We start from the raw sequence: 24204 nt of genomic DNA on the forward strand, positions 1-24204 counted from the left end.
ATTTGGTTTATATGACACCTAAAAAATGATTTTTTTTTTTTCATATGAAATTCATGAATCTCGATGCAAAACATGCTCATGCAGTGCGACTTCGGTCTGTTGATTGTTACGTCATTACAACATGCGCACTGCTGGGGCATGAGCTGCAGCCTCGGTGCGCGAGTGCAATGGACAAAATCATATGGATCCAAAATTGCGCGATGAATGGATCCAAAATTGCACGGTTGATGATGTCATTGCCAAATGGGCTGAATGAACGATATCAAACAACCAATCAAATCACAAGGATCTATCTAGGTGTCATATAATGGCTGCTGAGAACTGTTACCATGGTAGTTGTCATGATGGCAAGTTACAGGAGTTGTAAATTTTATGAAACGAGCCTCAGTTGTTGATACAATCTTATTGCTCTTGCGAGTGTGCAAACAGTCGCAAATTCCACATACATGTATAAAAAAAGTAGATATAATATTAATATAACTTTATTCATTTACCAATCAAATACACCATGGGTGGATAGGTAATGAGGGCAAAATATATTCAATTAGTGCTGGGCGATTATTTGATATTATTGAAACTATGAGATATCGAAAATAATATTATATATTCGATAATGGTTTTATGATTATGTTGATATATCGTGGTATGACCAATATATTTTCGATTAAGACAAGTTTATCACTATTTGTTGACCAATATGCATTCTGTATTGCTTTGAACCACCTCAGAACTTAGAGAAATTGGTACATAAATGCCCGCTTTTCATGGAGAAGCACCGATGATCATGAAAGCCTTTCTTTCAATTTGCCCCTTTCCTGCTCTCACAGAACTGCAGCCCATATAATCAGGGGTGTGAGAGTTCAGATTTTTTTTGTTTTGATTTTCAGCTTAATTTCAGCTTATTTTTGGCCTTCCTCTGTACAAAAAGTATGGGAGCTTTTTCTATTTCAGACTTTTTCAACACCCTTCAGCTTTTCTCAGATCTTTTTATTTGTTACTACTCACACCCCTGTATAATGAACAAACATGATGAATTTTCAGACACAGTGATATATTGTGTTATCGCCGATATTTTGATAGCAATAATTGAGTAACATTATATATATTCAATTGGTGATGTAATGATATGTCATCGATGAATGCAATTTCCCTGAAGTCATAAGCTAAATGAGTATCCAAATCGTGATGTAAACATTTATATTGAAATATTTCAATGTCCATCAAATTTCTTTTTATTCCTTTTCATTGATGTTTTTTCACCCTTATCATGTATTCACAAGTTTGTTTAGGGCATTATAGACAATTAAAAATTACTCCATTCAATCTTGAACTTCTTTCCTTCTGTAGGTTGACTCAGTCATATTTTGCACTGGTTATCATATTGACCTACCTTTCCTTAGCAACGACACCAGGTCAAAGGTCACAGAGGACGGCAACAACGTCCTGAAGGTGAGACACTATGAGCTGTAGTGATGTTTAATTTTCGATTTTTTTTTTCCACTTATCTTCAATGTAACAGAGTGCTGAAGTGCAATGGGATAAATTTTCTTGTTGTGCATTTCATCATTTTCATGACCATATTTTTGTAGGATATGACAAAAAAAAAACCTCCATGCACCAAATTTGACATGGCCAGCCCAAGGAATGGCCAAATGAATGCCTAATACATGTAAGCCTAATTGAAATCCATGTATACTGTGAATTGGCCCGGTTCATAAATGTTGGACGAATCCAATTTACACTGATTTTGACAGAGCTAGGAGAACATGTATTATCTTGCATATATAAATGTGAATAAAAAAACTTGACACCTCACAAATCCACAATCTAAAGAAAAAATATGTCATGAACATATGATTATTATATATGGCCTGAAAGAGTATGTTCTTCCAATGAATTTGATACCATATTATGTGGTATGTGTTAACACTTGGATGACAAGGGTTTTTTTTGCAGTGATGTAAATTTTGCGCCAAATTAAGGCATGGCTGCAATGAATGAATCCAGATGCCAATGTTGTCATAATCCTACACGAGTTAGTAAACAGCTAAACCCTTTTCAATGAAATTAACTTGAAAATCATACTAAAATGTGTTTATTAAACAATTATAATGTAAATTATTAAAATGGTGTTTTGAAATGGAGTTTAATGCAACCCTTGTAGGATTATGACATTATTGACATCTGGATTCATTCATTGATATCATGCCTTAGTTTGGCGCAAATCAAAATTTACATCATTGCAAAGATTACTGCCTAGTCATCCGAATGGTAACACATACCACATTAAAGCGATGCTCCGGGCTGAAGATATTAATATATCAATAAATAAAGTAAACTTCACAGAGCAAAATGCTGAAAATTTCATCAAAATTGGATAACAAATAAAGTTATTGAATTTTAAAATTTGTATTCCGGTGAAACAGTTCTCGGCATGTCTTCATGAATATTCCTTAAGTGGGCTAATGATTAGTGATGATGTCATATCCCACTTGTTCTTTTGTATTTTATTATATGAAATTAGGTTTATTCAAAAATTTTCAACCAAGAACTAAAACAATTGGATTGACAACCAATTAGGTGCATTAGCTATTTTTTCCTGCAACTTATTTCATCATAATGGAGACACATCATTTACAAATTTATGAAAAAAATGAAACAATTATGATTTCATGTACATTTAGTAATAAAAGGAAAGTGGGGATGTGACATCATCAGCCCACCTAATGAATATTCATGAAGACATGCCTAGAACTGTTTCACCGGAATACTGCAAATCTTTAAAATTCAATAACTTTGTTATTTGTTATCCGATTTTGATGAAATTTTCAGCATTTTGCTCTGAATTTTACTTTATTTATTTAGATATAAATATCTTCAGCCTGGAGTATCCCTTTAATGTGGTATCAAGTTATTTGTCAGAACATACTCGTTCAGGCCATACATGTACATAATCATTTTTTTTGTTCATGACATACTTTTTCTTAAATTGGGGAATTGTGAGGTGTCAAGTCTTTGTTTTTATTCACACGGTATTCAGTGCGTATCAAAGAGTGCATTGCGCCCCATCCCACTCCCCTACACACCAAGGCCATCGTGACGATATTTGATTTACACTGAGCTGTGATTTACATGAAATGGCTTAGGCTTGATTTTCATTTTGTTAATCATTGTCAAGCTTGGAAAAGGTGTGGAGAAACAAGTATTAAATAAAAAATGAAATGTAAACCCACTTTAAATGATAAAAACTTAGTGAAAAAATATAAACTTTTGTTCAGATTTAGTTATGTCCTCAGACCCAGCTGGCACAAAAAGGGTAAAGGTTGTGCTTACTAAGTGTTGAAATTTCAATTTGGGTGGCAAAATTGTTACAAAATGCTTGAATGTATCTGTTTTATTTCAATTGACTAAAAGTGCAAGGGAAATGTATGAGAAATGTTTCGCAGGGTTAATTTGATTTCGCCCTTTCCCCTTGACACTGCGTGAAAACTAGCATTTCTGCGCAAACAGATTTCTGCGAGCTTTACAAAAATGGACAGTGCTCACTCAAGTGTAACATTCTGTCAAAACTTTTACTTTCATTGGATAGATGAGACCCAAACCTAAGATTATATGTGAAAAAATTACCCACATGTTGTATATTTTTTAATTCCCAGGGCTTTTTCAAAGTGTAAACTGTTTTTTGATACGCACTGTATAGATCTAATTATCAGATAATATGAGACTTATTTTCTATCATTTTCACATCAATATATTTATCGCTACTCTGCTACATGTAAACTTCCTCTGTTTTTTCTGCAGAGGTTTGTTTATAAGTATTATAGATATATCCGCATTGTTCCTTCTGCCTTTTTGTCAGGCTCTTATATTAGAATGGAGAAGAGTAATAATAACGTGCTATGCAGGGCCTGCTATGAGAACAGTTTATAGGAACTGAAGTGGCTACCCTATGTAATTAAGATAATTGGTATGATCTATATGGGGATATGGGGACGTTGTGGTCTAGTGGTTAAGACTCTCGTCGTTCAATCTGAGGGACGTGGGTTCGATTCCCAGCCCTGGCGTGTTTTCCTTCAGCAAGAAATTTACCACATTGTGCTGCACTCACCCCAGGTGAGTTAAATGAGTACTGGCAGGAAGTAATTCCTCAAAAAGCTGTGAGCACCGGAATCGGTAGACTAGCTTCGCCGGGGTAATATACATGTAGGAGCGCCTTGAGCACCTAACAAGGTGGATACGTGCGCTAAATTAATCGTACATTTCACCAATTCTCCAAAAGTTACATTGGTTGCCAACCCGGAAGCGTATTGAATTTAAAATACTTCTTCTCACTTGGAAAGTGTTAAATGGCATGGCACCAAAATATCTGCAAGACCTTGTCATGCATTATACACCAGCTCGTAGCCTAAGATCATCACACCAGCAACTTCTTAAGACTCCCAAGACACGTGTAGCATATGGTGCGTGAGCTTTCTCTGCCTCAGCACCTTTTCTCTGGAATAATTTGCCGTTGAATTTAAGAATTATACCATCCCTGGAGACCTTCATATCTACCGTAAACTGAAGTCTTATCTTTTCTAACAGTACTAGTTATTGGCACTTTGACACTCATCCAAACTTTCTCATTCTTTCTTTTCTTGTGCCCCTCGGAATAGAATATTTCTAGATAGATGGTGCTATAAGAATGCCTATTATTATTATTATTATATTATTATTTTCTCTTTAGCTTTACAAGAATGTGTTTTCTCCGAGCGTTGGCCCCTCCCTTGCGTTCATTGGCTTCGTCCAGCCTGCGTCCGGGGGTGTAATCAGTATGTCAGAGATCCAGGCAAGGTGGTTTGCCGAGCTCTGTAAGAAGAAGGTCACACTCCCATCAGAAGCAGAAATGAGACAAGACATCAAAACAGAAGAGGTACAGTATCATTATTTAAAGGGGAAGTTCACCCTGACAAAATTTTGGTCTAAAAAATACCAGAAAAAATAATCAAGAATATTAGTGATGTTTTGAAGGTTCAACAAGAATTAAGAAATTTATTAGAATTTCAAGTTTGTTATTTATGACGTCATGTATGAGCAGCTTCCCCATATGTTATGTATTGTAAAATGCATGAATTTCAATTTTTAATGATTCATGACGACTATGTTTATTTTTCTTTTTTTGCAGGAGTGGGTGTGAAATGATTTGTCTGTTGTTATAGTGAAGGGACAATAAAAATAATTTCCTTTTTTTATGACATTCTATTGACTTTTCACTACACAAATATATGGGGAAGCTGCTTGTATATGATGTCACAAATCTTTTAGATGGATTTTTCTCAAGCCCTTAATAATATTTATTATTTTTTCAGCTAAGCTTCTTATACAATAAACTTTTTGTCTGAGTGAACTTCCCCTGTAACCATTGCAAAACTATAATTAATATACAGTGCGTCCCAAAAAAAACTATACACTTTTGAAATGGCTGCCAAATAAAAAGTATATCACTTTGGGGGGAAAGACTTATACATATGGAAAGCCGATAAAGTCATCTTTCAAATTACACCAAAATGTTGGAAAACTATTCATGCTTGAGTGAGCACTACCCGCTTAAACAAAGGGTATGAAAATTAGGGTGGGCAGGAATTAGCCTTTCGGTTTCTTTCAGTTTTTGAGAGGCGAGTCCCTTGGAACTTGCAAACTTGAGGGTGTTCTGATGAATTGATGGTCATTCATTATCAATTTAAATTGTTAGAGCAAATTTCATGAATTATCAAATTGAAATTCCATGCATGAGTAAGCATGAATTGCAATCTTTAGTGAAGCATTTTAACTTACAATGTGGGTCTCAGCAGTGTGTTCATTGGAGTCAGGAGAATAGGAGTAAGAAATGACTTCAGTGTGTGAAGTAAGCTGATGGGAAAAGGGTCAACAGAACGTTTAGCCTCCCTCCTACAGGTCCGTCCCTCCCCCCTCCTGTTGAGATTGAGACTGATTGCTATTACATGTACGCATTAAGTGCAAAGCGGACTGTCAATTTGATAATAAATTCTGAAAATTAGATCATCAACTTTTATCTATCAATCATTCAATCAACAATCTGTTAGTAAATAAACTCAATCAATGTCATCAATCAAATATTCACCTTTTTCAATACATTATCAATCAAACATTCAGCTTTTTCAATAAATGATTTCATAAATTATCATAATTAGTCAAGTTCTTAATAAATCATTCAATGGAAAAGAAAGACCCATCAACCATCAGTCACTTGGCATTTTAAGTTTTAAATACCAACCAAGAGAAAGAAAGGGGTGGAGGGCGGGGTGAGTACATGACATGTAATTTGTAAGAGAACACAAAGAAGAATGCCCCTTTAACCCAGTCTTACCCTATCTCATCCCCTTGCATGTAACAGGTACCATCACATTACTCTGACTCTCACAAGCACACTTGCTAAGATCCACATAATAAACGAAAAATGCTACACTAAAATTACAATTCCTGTTTACTCATGCATTACATTTCAATTTAGTAACTCGTGAAATTTGCTTAAGAAACCAAAACGGATCTCCATTTATCAGTAATTTAGCATAACACCCTTAACTTTGCAAGTTCCAAAGGACTCACCTCAAAAAAAAAATGGAATTAAGGCTAATTCCTGCTCACCCTAGCAAAGGCTAGTCTCTCAGGAGGGGTGAAAGGGGTAGAGAGAGAGAGGGGGGGGGGTTAAGTGTTCTGTTGACCCATATCCCGTCAACCTACTTCCCCCACCTAAGTCCTATCCATATTCTGACTTCCATGAACACATTGCTGAGATCCACTTAAAAAGTGAAAAATTGTATTTCATGTTCACTCATACATTAAATTTCAATTTAATAATTCTTAAAATTTGCTCTAAAAACCTAAATTGATAATGCTTGATCATTGATTTATCAAAACATCCTCAACTTTGCAAGTTCCAAGGGACTCGCATCTCAAAAACTGAAAGAAATTGGAAGGCTAATTCCTGCCCACCCTAATTTCCATACCCTTTGTTTTAGTGGGCAGTGCTCGCTCAAGCATGAAAAGTTTTCCAACTTTTTGGTGTCATTTTAAAGTTGACTTTATAGGCTTCCATGTATGTAAGTCTTTCCCCCCAAAGTGATATACTTTTTATTTGGCAGCCATTTCAAAAGTGTATAGTTTTTTTTGGGACGCACTGTAAAGGTCAGCATACTTCTGTCTGAGTGTCTGGACTTTTTTGCAACAACTGATATTTTTTTAGAGCATAAACAATTTATATAATTGCATTTGAGGCTAAAAATAAGGATGTTTCAGTAAACTTTTGGTTAATCTTGGGCGCTAATGCAGTTTCGCACCGGCCGTTTACCAGCATACCTCATCACCAATTCTTGTTCCAAAATGTCATGACAAGTCTCTCAGTCACATTTCGAGGTCAATATACCCACCTCTTTTCCAAATATCGCGACCAAAAGATTCGCCTGCAGCATGCTGGCAGTTTGTTCGCCACATGTTCGCATGATTTGGTTGCTAACTTCAGTCCATATCAACATTACGGCGAATCCAAGCGATAGATCCGCGAAGTGATGTCTGAGGATTCGAACAACGACATCGAGATCAAAGCTGAAATACAGTTGTTCCCGATCGTGATATTTGGAAAAGAGGTAGGTATATATTTTTATTCCAATGTTCTTTTTTTACTTACATGAGTTCCACCTACATGTAATATGACTATTCTATCAGTAATTTTGCCCAACTTTAATAATTTTTTGGTTCGTTTATCTTTTGTTTTTACTATAAAGCATACAGTACCGGTCACGTTTCTTTAGCTACCTGTTTGCCTGTTTAGGCCGGGGAACAAAGGATTCAGTGCACTGAATTTGTTCTCTGGTTTAGGCAGGCGAACGGGTGGTCAAGGGATTGTGACTGGTGGTGTACTATCTACAGTATATCACATGGTCAATTTCAGACTTCATACCAATCTATTGTAACATCGTATTTATTTCTCTTTAGTTTTATGACTGTCATACATGTATTCTCAAACTAATTTGAAATTGCAATTATTCACAAATTACATTGATCTGGTTTATATTTTTTGGGTCTTATAATTATAATATTCAATTTGTCTTGCTATTTACAAATTTTTTTATATACATATTTTCTTCTTTTGAATATGATGATATTTTAAAAGTGTAAATGTTAATTTATATATGTACTTAATACTCGCAACTTTGCTGATTTAATTTTGACGATCATAGTTTTACAATGTTATAATTTCAATCAATTTTAATCTTTTTTTGAGATTGTCCAAAATTATTTTTTCTGGCTTTATTTGTTGATTATTTGTCTAGCACTAGAATTGTGATATATTGTAATCTTTTAATAATATACATGTACATTTTTACTTTGTAAATATGATAATATGAGTCTTTGGACTTTTGTCATGTACCATTTTCACAATAAAACCAGAATTGAATTGAATTGAATTGAATATTGACCTCGAAATGTGACTGAGAGACTTGTCATGACATTTGGGAACAAGTATTGGTGATGAGGTATGCTGGTAATCGGCCGGTGCGAAACTGCATTAGCGCCTAATCTTGTTCAAAATATGTTCAAACTAAAGACCAACACACTTCCTCTTGACAGTTGGCAATCCCATTTTGGAAAAATTCACACCATTTTGTGCATCATTTTTAAAAATAGAAAACGAGTCAAATTAATTTGAGGCTCAGAATGAAAATGTTTGTTTTGAATTTTTATTGAATTACAAGCAATTGTGTCAGAGTGGGAGCATCTCATGAAAGGACTTGTCGGACATTTTATCCGACAGGTCCTGTTTTATCTGACAGTTACCATTAGTTACAATGCTGCCCAACTTTGGCGAAAGGAAGCAAGTGACACATCAGTCAAATTAGAGTTATTGTTGTTTCTGAAACGCCCTTTGTATGTTGCACGTTCAGGGAAAATTTTGGAAGAAATAATTGTTCTATGGAAAGATATTGAAGAAAATATGCTGTTGAATTGCATGGATGCCTATGTAAATGATGAACACACATTGCTCATTTACAACAAATGATACATTTTTAACTTGCTTCCTTTTGCCAAAGTACGGCAGAATGCCTCTCAGTCAATCAAAATCAAGGAAAGTTGTCAATTGTTGATGAAATGCTCTCCAGTTTGGCCAATGATTATAGGACTGCTGTGATTTGGAATTTAATCCATTCTGATATCTAATCAATGAATTTGAGCTGAAGTATTCATATCGCCCTTCAGAACTTGAACCAGGATGTATTGAGAAGAGTAATAAGACTTTTTTCACCTTTTCTTTACATTTTTCTTGTTCATTTTTATTTCATTACAGGAGGAAAGTAAGAAGAGATACCACAAGTCTGCAAGACACACCATCCAGAAGGATCCTATACTCTATTGTGACAGTATCGCTCAGAAGTTTGGGGCTCAACCTGATCTATGGAGGTACCCTACCCTAGCATGGAGGTATGTGTATGTTAACAGCTAAACCCTCGTAATTTTTGTGCATTTCATTATCATCGTCATCTTCATGATCATCGTCGTCATCGTAATCACCATCATCATCGTTACCATCATCATTGTCACCACCATCATTGTCATCAGTATCACCATTATCGTTATCATCCTCATCATTGTATTCATCATCATCACCACCACCTTCATCACCACCAGCATCACCATCATCGTCATCATCAGTATCACCATTATCATTATCATCCTCATCATTGTATTCACCATCATCACCACCACCTTCATCACCATCAGTATCACCATCATCATCATCATCATGGTACTCACCATCATCATCATCATTTATTTGACTATGAAAAAAATATATGTACATACAAAGTAAAAGAATATGAAGAGCAAGATAAGAAATAAGATATATTCTTTTTTGTTTCCCTTTAGGCATATGAACTCTCACATGCCACTCTGGACGAATGAAATTTGTATTGCACAATGACCAAAACATTACATAAAATAATAATGATAATGATCATTATAAAGTACATGTAGAAACAAGTCAAATTATTTTATTTGAGGCTCAGAATGAGAATTTTAATTTCAAAAGTATTAGTATATTATTATATTTATTCATTAAATTTATAATGAGTATAATTGAATGATCATTTCTTTTCCTTTCCAATGAATGAATGTTAACGACTCCTAAACTTACTATAAGAAGATGAGAGAGCATTACAATGGTTTAGTTTCCGGACAGACTTTGAACCTTAAGGTCCAGGGTTAAAATCCAATCGCACCACCCGCGTCATTTGGCAAGACATATACTTTTATTTGCCACACTTTACCCAGGTTAAGGTAAATGGGTACTCAACAGGAATTTATTGTAGATACGTGTAGTATGCTAAAGCAGGGTGATAAATCTGCAGCATTTTGAAACATTCTGTATGAACTGCTACAAGTGGATATATGTTACATCTTGTTATTGTAATTATTTAATTGATCTTCCAGGCTATTATTCGGGACCTGCGGACCAGCTCAGTATCGTCTCCAGGGTCCAAACAAATGGTCCGATGCCGCATCAGAAGTAAGGAAGGTGTCAGTAACCGGACTAGCCCACTACAGCGTCCTGGCAGTTCTAGGTCTTATTTTTGCATTGCTAGTATGGTTGATAACAGTCATAGTTTATTAGGTTGTTTTTATTGGGAACGAGATGGAATTTACGATATTAAGGCTATTGCTGGGCGATATTTTTATATTATCAGAATTATGCGATAGTGAGAAAAATATTGAATACTCAATAATAGTTTTATGATTATGTTGATATATCGTGCTAAAAAGATATGACCAAAATATTCTTCATTATGAAAAGTTAATCACTATATATTGACCACAATGCTGCTCTGTATTGCTTTAAACCAAGTCAGAACTTTGGAATGCCCACTTTTCATGGACAAGCAATGATGAAAGCCTTTCTTTCAGATTCAGATGCATATTCATTTATTTCACCCCTCTTTAAAATACACATATGTACATAAATACAGATAAACTTTTTATACAACAGAACAGATATTGACAAGTATAAAGTATAAGTACATGTAGTCATAAAGAAATAGTAAAGAACAACGATCTCCACTGTACGACGGATTTGGGGGAAAGACAGAAAGCCATTGGCCTATCTAGGTCTATCCTCCTGATTGCCGTACCACAGGGAAAAGGCTTACATAGTTTACAAAGAGAGAAAAATAACCAAGCATAATCCAAGAAAGGGAAAAACAGAGGAATTAAAATCCTAAGGGGGGTGGCAGGCAAAGGAGGGGGACAAGTGTTATTAATTTATTACTGTATTGTAATAGGTCATTATGGCATATATACACATAAATATACTGATAAAGATGTATAAATGTATAAATAGACATTTCCCCCATCCCTGCTCTCACGGAAATGCAGCTCATGATGATGTGTATAATGAATTTTCAGACTAATGGCAATATTTTGTGCGATAATCGACTAACATTGGAATCAATTATCAACCAGGGCCCCGTCTTACACAGAGTTTCGATTGATCCGATCAATCACAACTATGGAAAGCCAGCAACATCGACATCCTAAATACACGTTTGTTCAAAATAATTTGTAGATCTGATGTATATTCATACATTCATTGTTTACTTGAAAATTCAGTATGCTTCTCTTTGTTTACAAAGGATATTATTGTGCAAATTTCCATAAGAAAAAAATTATGACATTGATGGATTTCCATACAGTTGAGGTTGATAAGATCAATTATAACTCTTTATAAGATTCAGTCCAGCACTAATTAAGGCTTGCCAAATCAAAGCCATTTAGGTCAAAGTAAAAATGTATGGCCCATATTTTTAACTCGGGTTTAACATGGGCCATGGTCTAAATCTGTGGCGATATGTTGGGAAATTGAAATTGTCAAGAATTTGTTTTGTATGCTAAGAGGGGTTCATGGGGGACTGTGTTGGGAAATGAAGATTTGTTTATATTGCTGCATTTTCTCTATCAAAGAATTTAATTTATATTTAATTATATTTGAATCTGTAGTGCAATGGACTTTATTTGTTGTATATGTGTACATGCATACATGTACATGGGTGTTTCATGTACACTCTTTATTCGTGAAATTAGACATTTTTATCATATCAAATTTGATATGTTCAAATGTACTTGCCAAATTCATTATTGAATTATATGATTACATTTGTAATTTCTATATTACTATATTTCTCGTCTAGATATTTATAAATCCTTGTCAAATTTTTGTATTGATGTCTTCCATTGGTTTAATATTGTTTTTTTTTTTTTTTTGTAAAAGGATGTGAATCTCATTTTAAAATGGAAGTATGAAGTGAAACAAAATCAGGATCAAAAATCTATTTTTGTAATTTGTTGAGGTTAGTAATGGTGCTTAAAAAACGGTTTCAAAGAGATTACAAAAGTTGCTATCCCTCCCTCCCCCTCTCTTCCTCGTTTTTCCTTTCCCCACTTGAGCTTTTGTTCTCATCATGTATTTAATACAATTGACAATATATTTTTTTTAATTTATGTAAAATTGTACATTTTATATGATATATTTTATTGTTTTATTATTAAATGTATCTCTATGATTCAAACCAAAGAATAAACAACTCTGAAATTATAAATGTTTATGTTTATTAGTGTTTTATTTATAGGAAGGTGATGCAATGTGTTTACATAAAACAAGGTAAATTATACATTTACATTTCATTAATCCTCACATTATACAATTTCTTACTTTGAAATGATAATATACATACATATTGTTATCAATGCCATTGATGATGTATATCATAGACGAGATACATTTGGAACAGTGACTGTTTTAAATTTAACAAGTGTGTATAATTTTTCTAATACCCAAGCAGAATGACAATGACAATCATTTTATTAGGATCCAAATCACTATTTCATAATGGTTCTAAACATAATTTATGCTTCAAAAATACAATTTCAAATGAGAACAGGACAAGATGCAAATCTTGATAATTGGAACCGTGTTGCAATTTGAAAGTAGTACATGAAAACGTGACTTTGGGGGTTAATTTTCTAAACGTGATTAAATCACAAAGATATGCTACTAGTACTTTAAAGGAGAATGAAACCCTTGAAACCAGCTGAATCCATATCAAAGAGAAAAATCAAAGAAACATATTGTTGAAAGTTTGAGGAAGATTGAATGAATAATAAGAAAGTTATGAGCATTTGAATGTCGAGATCACTAATGCCATGTAGATCCTCCCATTGGCAATGCGACCAAGATCTGTGATGTCACACACGTACAACTCCCTCATTACTTTACTACTTATTTCACTTATATTCTCACTTTTATAGAGTCTATCACAAGGTGAGGTGTTCTCTTTATGAGAGGACAAGTACAGAGGTTTCACAACATTATATCATTGATGAATCGTTTGTCATATGATTAGAATGAGAAAAAAGAGATGTTTTGGGGTATATTTTCAGTGTCCAAAAGGGGAGAGTTGTTCATCTGTGACATCATAGATCTTGGTCGCATTGCCAATGGGAGGATCTCCATAGCATTAGTGATCTCGACATTCAAATGCTCATAACTCTTCTATTGCTAGTCCTATTTTACTCAAACTTTTGTTGATCTCATTCTTTGATTTTTCTGCTTTCACCAAAGCTAACATGCTCCAAGAGTTTCATTCTCCTTTAATACTTCTAGTTAGTATAATACTGGTATTTAGTGAGCAAAGTTGTCTTTGTCACATATTCAGTGGGTCTAATGATGTATTTTTGTATCATGCAGCTACATCTTTGCCTGCATACAGCAAGCCACCTCCTAAAAATCTGTGAAGCGTCTTTTACAGCAACCTTCCTGCATTCCATACTGTTTTGTCTGCGATGAAAAGACGCTTGTAGAAAAGTTGCAACTGATTTTCGGTATTAAAGGTGCCTAATGGACGGGGCAATGTACTTGTATGACTCGACTTGATTTCCCAACATTTTTTATTTTTAATGACAGAAAATTAGAATTATGGAAATATATCCTGGGAATTTGCAAATAAATGAATGACAGAAAATTATACTATACGAATCAATAAATATACATGATAATAGACTCGAGGCCAGCAAGAAGAATAAACATGTACAAGTAGAGTAAAAACAACATTCAGTCAGTCAGTCTTTATGACTGCACATACAAGTACAATTTAACTATATATGTCAAATTTAGACAACTTGGCAAATACAAACAAGGATGCTTAATTAAGTACCAACAAGGATGCTTCTTTGCATTGGAAAGATCATGCTTAGGGGCACACACTACTTCTTTGTGAACCCCCCCCCCCCCCACACGCTAATAATCATTAGGGAGTTTTCACTCGACGATGTATGAAAACGGCGTTTCCTGCTCTGTGATGTACAGACAATTCAAGAACACAGTAATATTGAAAATGCCCGTCACATGTTCAAGAACAGCTGGGAGATCTTTCAAAAATTGCTGGACTGGAACAACAGATGTCTCCCAAGTTTCGGAGCTGACAAAAAATTTCAAATATAACGCTTGTCCAGAGTCGAGGACTAAACTGAACCAGGTACGTTGCTATGTCTCCCCCTCCCAAGTTAGAAATTGCCTTTAAAAAATGGCACTCATCAACTTGGGCTATACCGCAGGCTGCTGGAGCTAGAAAATCAAGGTCATTAATACTTCAACAAAGTTTTTGAAGTGCATCTACAGTGTACATGTACATAAACTGTAGGCTATAATATGCATTCTACAAGGACAAATTCCCTGTCTTGTGATAACATAAAAAAGTACAATTGATATTAAACAAATAAAGGTCAAATAAATACTGTTTATTTACAAAGGTCAACTGGATAAAAAAGTTGTTAAATCCAAGGTAAAATACATAACTGCTGAGTCAATATACTGTATATCCTCTGTTCAAAGTCAAAAGGCCTGTGTGTAATGAGCCTTTTGTCTAAAAACCGAAGCATGTCATTTTTTTTTTAACATACATGTAGCAAACACTCATACTCATATATCCATGTACATGTAAATATGCACGCAACATTGCACATCACATTAATATTACACAAGATTGACATTAATCACACAACAATGATAGTCTTGTGCAAGTCATAAAATACAATAGAATACTATAGATGTACATGAATAGTATTTTTCTTAATTCTATCAGTAATTATTCACAAATTCTTGTCATATATATATACTGTATCATATACTCTTATATCTTAACAGTGTCTAAATAAATACATTGTGGTTTTCTATTTGGCATGTGAGGAATACATATTTGAGAGAGATCTATGTTTAATATTTGAAATGTACATGAACATGGTATGATATAATATAAGATATATATGAGCACCTAGTAGATACATGTAAATACATATTGTTTGTACATGTAACATCACAATATCAACATACATGCATCTTTGCTTTGGATACTTCTTGTTACGTTCAGCGCATTTCAGAAAATATAACAATTTACAACTCTGTGAATACATATTGTTCCACTGTACACAAATATTATATATGATATTGTTTGATACCATACAATAATATGGTAAAATGTTCAATGAGTGCTTTTGTCAAATGAGATGGGCTTTGTGGAGGTATAATTTATTAAATTGAGTTTTGATAATGGGTATGGATTAATGCTTAATAAATTAGAACAATGTAGAGCTTCTACAAATATACATGTGCATATTTTCATTGACAGCAGTACATGTACATGTACTTCAATTGATAAAACCATGCATTTAAATGTACAGAGAGAATGTTTAAGAAGGTATATTTTGATACTGTTGTGATGTTTCTGATTGTTTTTAAGCACTTCATATTTACACCATGCATGCACTAATAGCATGTAAAACAATGTGGCTCTGATTCAGAGTTGTGAAAAGCCTTTAACAAGACAAATTTTGTGTCTATTTATATTTGAGTTCAAGCTCTCTTGTTCTTTAAAACACCGTTAGACAATAAAGCCAAATAATTATCATGTCTTCAAAAGTTCAAAAAAGTATTTAATAAAAAATGAAAATTGGCTAATCTGAAAACAATTCTTTCTTCTTCATACTGTCACATGACGAAATACCTCCATTTGATGACACTATACCCCATTTTTTCTCAATGAATTCTCTTCTCCGAATACGAAAACCATACTGCCACAGGCATGCAATGTAATTATCAAAACACCTGTTTCTTGACCTCGGTCCGAAGATAACACAACAGCCCGAGTGCGGTCCGAGAAAACATGTCGCCATTTTTTATTCACTTACTTTCCTTATTTCGAGGTTGATTTTCTTCGTTCGAAATTGAAAATGGTCTAGCATTGAATTTCTGAATACAATATGCCTTTGAAAACATGATTAAATATCGAATACAATAATTTAATTCCGAAGGTCCTTCTACAGGCAGAGAAGACTTACGTAATACACAGCTGTTGTTTATCATTTCGTCCTTGGCTCAACGCTCATAATCTGGCCTGTGGGGATTACCTGGCCAAGCGGGGTTGATCAGGCGGGTGTTTCATAAAGCTGTTCGTGAGTTAAGAGCGACTGCATGGTGATCATGTCTTGCGGTAAATGGTACAAACCATTGGCGATGATCACCAGTCGTTGTTAAAGTCGCTCTTAACTTACGAACAGCTTTATGAAACGACCCCCAGGGCTTGGAAATGATGTTTTAGATTTTCAAATGCAAAATGGGGTGAAATACCGCAGTTTGCCATCTGATCTGCGGTCCGTTTTCAAACGGGGGTAAGACGTAATGAAAATTTGAATTTGTAAAGTTTAAACATGCCTGTTAAACAAAGGACAAGATACAAGAGTTTCTTTGACAACATTGGTAAGAGTTTCACCGAGATCGAACAGTGTGAAAAAATCTCGTGCTTGAGTGAGCTCCCAACTTCGAAAATTGTTTTCTCTTTATTCTTCGAAAAGGTCAAGTACATTTGTGGGTTATTGTAGATCAATTTTGACAAGCTATATCGTTTTAAATCTAATGATGTCCCTTTTTGAGCTCTATAAAAATTGTTGGTTTGGGGGTGGCAGGTCAAGAATGCAAATGATACTCTTACCTGTGCTTTAATAAAAAACAAGAAGAAAAAGCTACATGTAATGCCAATCATCTACATGAGTATGATGAGACAAATGAATCATTCATATTTCAGATATATGTGTTCCCCCACACATTTTTTTTTATATGAAAAGCATTTATCCTTGAATGTACCCCCCTCCCCCTCACAACATATGTAGTCCAAGACATGCAATCTCATGTAAGCTAAGCATAATAATTGAAAAGCAGATCTAAAAAGGAATTCCTTACACTACAGTCCCAGTCATAAAAAATCATGTTTGATAACCATAAAAATCAAATAGTATGGCTATAGTCTACACTGCAGTCCAAGTCATTAAAAAGTCATGTTGGCTATCAAATGTCTATGGAGGAATTCCTTACACTGTAGTACCACTGCATCTACATGGTGTTAGCCCATCAGGTAATCCTAGACATGCGTGTCTTCAGTCGAGGATGTGCCTCTTCTGTCCTTAATAACCGGATTACGCTCCTTTGCAAGGTCTAAAAGTCTCATCGTTTCCTGAACGTTACTAACGTCCTCTTCCTCCGTGTCAGTCTGCGGTCCCATAGCTACAAATTTGTGCTGGGTTGCTTTGAGGGTGGGAGGGGAAGACGTGTCTTGGAGCAGACGGCTCTCCTCGTTTGTTTCCTCTTCGTCGTGATCAAACTTTTCTAGCAAGGCATCTCCGACTATTAGACAATAAGAAAATGAAAGATGCAACTTAATGGCCGGTGTTACCACAAATAAAAGCATTTATTTATTTATTTGTTGTTTTACATGTATTTACACAGGGCAGCATTGTCAGTTTCAAACTGCTTTCCACAACGGCCCTGTCCGCATGACATACAATTTGTTATAATTGATATAATTGAAAATTGAAAAGTTATCTGTGCAATTCTAAATAATCATTAATCAAAATCAGTGTGTAACTCGTTTTAATTCCCTTTTTTTTTCTGTCCCCCCCCCCCTTATTTCCATTAGGTTGATTTTAAAGTGTTCACTGGAGGAGAGAGCTACTCCAGGAGCTTAGTTGGTCACGATCAGAGTGCCTAATGCCTCTGACCGGGGTGGGCCTCTCCTTCCTTCTCGTATTCTCCATTTCTGCCGGGGCTAGACTCGATAAGCTCTGCTTTTTCTAGCCCCGGTCACATTATTTACCATCGTATTTTAATTTTGTTGTATGTTTTTTTTTTTTTTTTTTTTTTCTCTCTTTTATATATACATGGAGTAATTTCCTTTTCTGTCTTTTGTAATTGTGTGTATTGGTTTTTAATATGAAATAAATGAAATGAAATGAAAAAATGAATCAGTAATATTTGCATAATCAATAACACAATCACATTATATTCACATAATTATACATGTATACATATGAATATATAGTTCTCAATCAGTAAAAATAATGACACAGCTAGAAATCATAGCTGCATGTATACACAAAATTGCACTATAAGCACATGCATGAAACATGTATTTTAATATGCTTGAAATGAATGTACTGTATGTCTTTGAATATTTTGCATTTATCAACAATACATGTAGGTACATGTACTCACAAGCATTTGATTTTTGAAGGAAGTGACTTTGCACCCCCCCCCCCCCGAAAAAAAAATATAATGCAGAGAGAACAGTTTCGAGAACTGAAGGAGCTACCCCGGGTATATATTGTGTTACTATATATTTCTAAAAACAAGAAAGAAAATTATTCTCTGGAAGAAAAAGGATATACAAATGCATTCATATCTACTGTAGATACATGTATAAGAACAAGTGGAACGCCTCTGGCAGTCTCGCCTGCATTACGCAATTTAATATAGCAGCAGTGCTAACTTTGAAAACTACTATAAAATAATCATTCACAAAAACATCATTCATATAATGACATAATACCACGTTCATTGACCATACATGTAAATGACATTTGAACGGAGACTTAAGACTTTCAACTACACCCATGTCCACATTTCATTCACTCTATCCATTAACTTTCAAAGTTATGATGGTACTTCAACAATTACCCCAACATGGCCTAAGTTTATTGACCTTAACTGACCTTTGACTTGGTTTTGTGACCTGAAACTCACAGGGGATGTTCAGTGATGCTTGATTACTCTTATATCCCAAGTTTTATGAACTAGATCCATAAACTTTCAGAGTTAGGATGGTAATTCAACATATACCCCCAACACGGCCAAAGTTCATTGACCTTAAATGACCATTGACCGTGGTCATGTGACCTGAAACTCGCACAGGATATTCAGTGGTACTTGATTAACCTTATGTCCAAGTTTCATGGACTAGATCCATAAATTTTCAAAGTTATGATAGTAATTCAACAAATACCCCCAACTTGACCAAAGTTCATTGACCCTAAATGACCTTTGACCTTGGTCACGTGACCTGAAACTCAAGCAGGATGTTCACTAATACTTGATTAACCTTATGCCCAAGTTTCATGAACTAGGTCCATATACTTTCTAAGTTATGATGTCATTTCAAAAACTTAACCTTCGGTTAAGATTTTGAAAATAATTTTCCCAACATGGTCTAAGTTCATTGACCCTAAATGACCTTTGACCTTGGTCATGTGACCTGAAACTCAGGCAGGATGTTCAGTAATACTTGATTAACCTTATGTCCAAGTTTCATGAACTAGGTCCATATACTTTCTAAGTTATGATGTCATTTCAAAAACTTAACCTTAGGTTAAGATTTGATGTTGACGCCACCGCCGCCGCCGTCGGAAAAGCGGCGCCTATAGTCTCGCTCTGCTATGCAGGCGAGACAAAAATGAAAGAGAAACAAATTTAGAGTCAAGAGTTTGGAAATACAAGCATGAATCTGCGGATTGGATCAGGTGGGTGATTCATACAGCTGTTCATAAATTACAAATGACTTCATGCATGACTAGCGACTGTTTCTTGTTCTGTATGATATATCCCCCTGTATAGCTCACTTATCAGCTTAAAACATGTTCCAGTCGTGCGTTACCTTACAAAAAGCATTATAAAACCCCACCCTGGTTTTCATTGTGATTTTTCATTGGACACCCAATCATCATCATCACCATCGTCATCATCATCACCATGTTCACCATCATAATCATAATGTTAACTATCATCATCGCCATCATCACCACCATCATCATCACCATCATCATCGTCATCATCACCATCATCATTATATTCACCTTCATCATCATCATCATCATTGCCATCATCACCATCATCATCACCATCATCACTATCATCACCATCATCATCATATTCACTTTCGTCACCATCATCGCCATCATCACCATCATCATCACCATCATCGCCATCATCATCATCGCCATCATCATCATAAGCATCATCGCCATCAACACCATCATCATCATCACCACCATCACCAAATCTAATCCATCCAAATTGATTAACACTCACTATGTACAATTGTATCCATCTTCTCCTTGGCCTCCACCTTGTCTTCTTGTTTCTCCACCGTCTGTGTATTCTCCTTCTTTTCCCCTTCCTCGGCAGTCGTCACCTTTGTATCGTCCGAGATCGGAGAACTCTCCGTTACACCCGGTATGACCGTGCCTTTCAGGGCTGGGGCTGTGTCGCGACCCCGTGTCGGATGCCTCCGCTGGCTGGTGCTCCGGCTGATAGATGGGAGGGATAAAGAGAAGGTGGCGTAAAAGGGACGGTAAAGTGGCAAATGGGGGAAAGCTACCAAAAGATTTTACCTATGCCAAGTTACCTGTAAAGTGTATATTATGAACACAACCCTCTAATATACTTTCACTGATTAATAAAAAATAGCATTATTTCATTTTAATTCTTTGATTACAAACTGGAAATAAACAAGCTTCCCTTACAGGACAAGTCCACCCCAATTACCAATTCAGAGTTTACATATAGTTAATAAAGCAATAAAAAGTGGGTACCTGATACGTTTGGTGTTTTGCCTCCGTGTAAAGCCACGCCCTAGTTTGCACTCCTCATTGTCAACCACGTCCTCTGCTTCAGCCTCCGCATCTGCCTCGGCGATGCATTCTTCTGTGTGACGCAAGCTCCTGCGATTATACTGGCTGTTGGAGCGAGCAATGCGGGAGGGTTCGGTGGAGCTGTTGGCGTTGAGGTCGGCCTGATCCTGGGGGCCGCCCTGGCTTCGACGGCTGGAGCGACGGGAGCTCTGTCGACTCGAGCTACGCCGGGAGGTGATTGTGGCTACATGAGGGTGGATGATTGATTAAATCATTTTTCTTTCCTTATGACATGACTTCAATAAAACATGAATTTCCAATTTAAAAAAAATAATAAACACAATATTTGTAGCATTTTAAGGAAAATAAAAGCCACCATATTCACATTTCTATGAGTAAATAATGAATTATTATTTTTGAAAAAGTTAAAAAACAATTCAACATGGTGGCTGATCCATCATTAACCAATAACTTCTGATTTTGTATGTATTTGGTAAATTCAACAATTAGAAATTCAATTTCAACATCAGGGCAGCTACGCATACATTCTCTCAAGTGCTTTTCTAAAGTTTTGGGAGTATAACATCAAAAAATCTCAAACATATAAACCTCAGACCCATCCCAACCATACACAAGGTAATTGTATGCTTACAGGTGCTTGTTTAGTATTCATAGGCCTACATGTAAATACACATAGATTTATTCTTGTGTGATTGTCAAGAAAACTTTCTATGAGAGAATTTGGATGAATGAGTTCAGTATGCAATGTGCAAAATGTTAAAGTGGTTCCATGACATTTGCTCCGGCGAACATTGCTCTAAAGGACAATCTGAACATTATTTAAACTAAATTCAAAACCTACCCTCTAAAACTAAACAAACCTTAATCCTAATCTTTACATTATTCTAAACCAAAAACTCTATTAAAATCCTAACTCCAACCCTATGCTCTCTGAGATATTAAGACCGGAGCAAATAACGCAGGAGCAACTGACGTGTCACCGTTAAAAGTAATATCATATCCTTTGAAAGACAAGACAATGTTATTGGGATAATAAATCTCTCTGACTTATCAGTCAAATTGTGCTCGATCTCAATCCGACATCGTGACTCGGTGATTCATTCATGTTTTTTTTGTGAGTGTGAGTTGCCATGGAAACAGACCTTTTCTAGTTAGTCGTGAGATGATGGAGCTACGTTGCTGGAATGGTGACATGACCTGCATGCCTTCTACGCTCTCCACCCTTTCTCCGGCCAGTGCAACTAACTCGTCTGTGAAACGTACTTGATCTAAAGTGTTAACACAAATGATGAACAGATGGAGAGACAGACATAAAGGACAAACAGATAACACAAAGAAACATTATCAGAAGACAAAACATAACAAAAACAAACACTCAAACAATACAGGCAGCCAGTTATGGGGACAATGTATGGGCAATCAGACAAACAGATTGCCAGGCATGCAAACACAGTTTTTTTATTTTATTATACGATGAATGTTTGATGTTAATCATAGAGCATTTGAAAAGAATTGAAATTCATGCAATACTCCGAGATGAAGTAAAAGCAAAATAAAGATGGAAACATTTACAAAAATGTATAATAATGAATATACAGGTGAAGTGACAAATATATAAAGTAAAATTGTAATCATATTTCAACATTTACAGTATACGAAAAAAAAAGGAGTAAATAATGAGTGCAAAAATAAAAACAAGGCAATCAGAGCAGAGGTGGACAGGAAATGAAGAAATAGAGAAGGGAAGAAAAAAATATACACACAGATTCCACACATATATTACAAAGAAAGAAAGATGGGATGGAGAATGACAGAACAAACAAAAGGAGAGTGCATTTGATTAGTAATGCATATTTGTGTTATCACATTATAAAATACTTGAATTGATTTTTATCAAGTGTAACAATATACATGTATTTCATTCAATCATATGATATTAAAATAACATGAATAGTGACATTATGAAATGCAGGCATATTTGACTATGCATAGATGTTTGATTATAGATACATTCATGTACATTTTGTGTGATCTGAATTTACATGTACTGAATGACTAGTGACATTGTGCACTCTAATATTCTTTATATCAGCCCTGAAAATTACAAAAATATTAAGGCATGTACCTCAAAACTTTCTTCATAATTATCTATAACTAGAATAATACACATTAACCCCTAAAAAAAAGTTTGGAAATCTGAGTTTGGCCATTAACTTCTCCCACCTCCCAATTTTACACAATGCATATTTGATATCCTTCAAAAGATCATTTAATTCTCTTTAGAATGATACCCATGCTTGTTATTATCATGCCATCACAAAAAGAGCAGGTTCAAAAGTGTTGGATGAGGTCTGAATTGGAAAGCTGCAAGACGAGTAGGAACAGTCATGAAGGGTCAATAAAGAACATGATTCTTTTGTCTGTGTCAATAGAGATGAAAATCCATTCAAATCAAGCCCCTGCTTCTTAATTTTTGATGTTTTGTTGTGGTTTATGTAGTGATGGTTCTGTGAAATTACATAGTTTGAGTTGTGGTCTGAAATACCCATGCATGTTTGTTATGTGTTTGCCTGTGCAGAGGTGTGTTTGATTCCATGTTAATGTTGATGTTAAGGTGCATGAAAACAAAAAAAAACGCTGAGAAACTCACTCATCACCACGGAAAAAAAAACCAGTGACTTTCAATATTGTGTCATTTTGCAACTTTTGAATTTTCACTTTGCCCCACATTTCAAAGGACTGCACCTCCATGTGAACCATAATCATATCATGTAGGGTATCATATTAAAGAGAATTAAAGGATCTATTAATTGGTATCAATCACACATTAATATTCACTAAAACCGAGGAGGGATTATCAATCAAATTCAGATTTGCAAACTTTTTTTAAGGAGTTTATATAAAGTCTTTTTAACACTAAATGAGGCAATTTAGCAGACCTTGTGAAAGACGAGCCTAGTCTTGAATATGTTATCTAATAAAGTCTACCACTACACTTTGAGTTCAAAGTGAATCATATACCATGTGCTTTATAAATAGTGTATCATATTCCTTGTCCTTACACGCATCATCCTCAATCCAAAAGAATAATGCAACATGTTTTTTCAAATTATTTTCAAAATGTTCTTT

At 35.1% G+C, this 24204-nt stretch overlaps 2 protein-coding genes across 2 annotated transcripts in view; one reads left to right on the forward strand and one right to left on the reverse strand.

Moving 5' to 3' along the window:
- Positions 1 to 12677, forward strand: part of LOC129278602 (flavin-containing monooxygenase 5-like) — a 26253-nt gene extending 13576 nt beyond the window's left edge. The window contains exons 7-10 of the mRNA XM_064110841.1: positions 1348 to 1449; positions 4727 to 4912; positions 9344 to 9477; positions 10486 to 12677. Of these exons, the coding sequence (XP_063966911.1) occupies positions 1348 to 1449; positions 4727 to 4912; positions 9344 to 9477; positions 10486 to 10666 (603 nt within the window). The 3' untranslated portion in view covers positions 10667 to 12677. The remainder of the gene's footprint in view (positions 1 to 1347; positions 1450 to 4726; positions 4913 to 9343; positions 9478 to 10485) is intronic.
- The window catches only part of LOC129278769 (protein unc-80 homolog), a 76586-nt gene continuing 65028 nt past the window's right edge, over positions 12647 to 24204 (reverse strand). Inside the window, exons 51-54 of the mRNA XM_064110840.1 lie at positions 22218 to 22343; positions 21016 to 21298; positions 20513 to 20730; positions 12647 to 17776 (exon numbers count right to left, since the gene is read on the reverse strand). Coding sequence (XP_063966910.1) covers positions 17514 to 17776; positions 20513 to 20730; positions 21016 to 21298; positions 22218 to 22343 — 890 coding nt within the window. The 3' untranslated portion in view covers positions 12647 to 17513. The remainder of the gene's footprint in view (positions 17777 to 20512; positions 20731 to 21015; positions 21299 to 22217; positions 22344 to 24204) is intronic.

This window comes from Lytechinus pictus, chromosome 16 (genome assembly GCF_037042905.1).
Source record: "Lytechinus pictus isolate F3 Inbred chromosome 16, Lp3.0, whole genome shotgun sequence".
Lineage (NCBI taxonomy): Eukaryota > Metazoa > Echinodermata > Echinoidea > Temnopleuroida > Toxopneustidae > Lytechinus > Lytechinus pictus.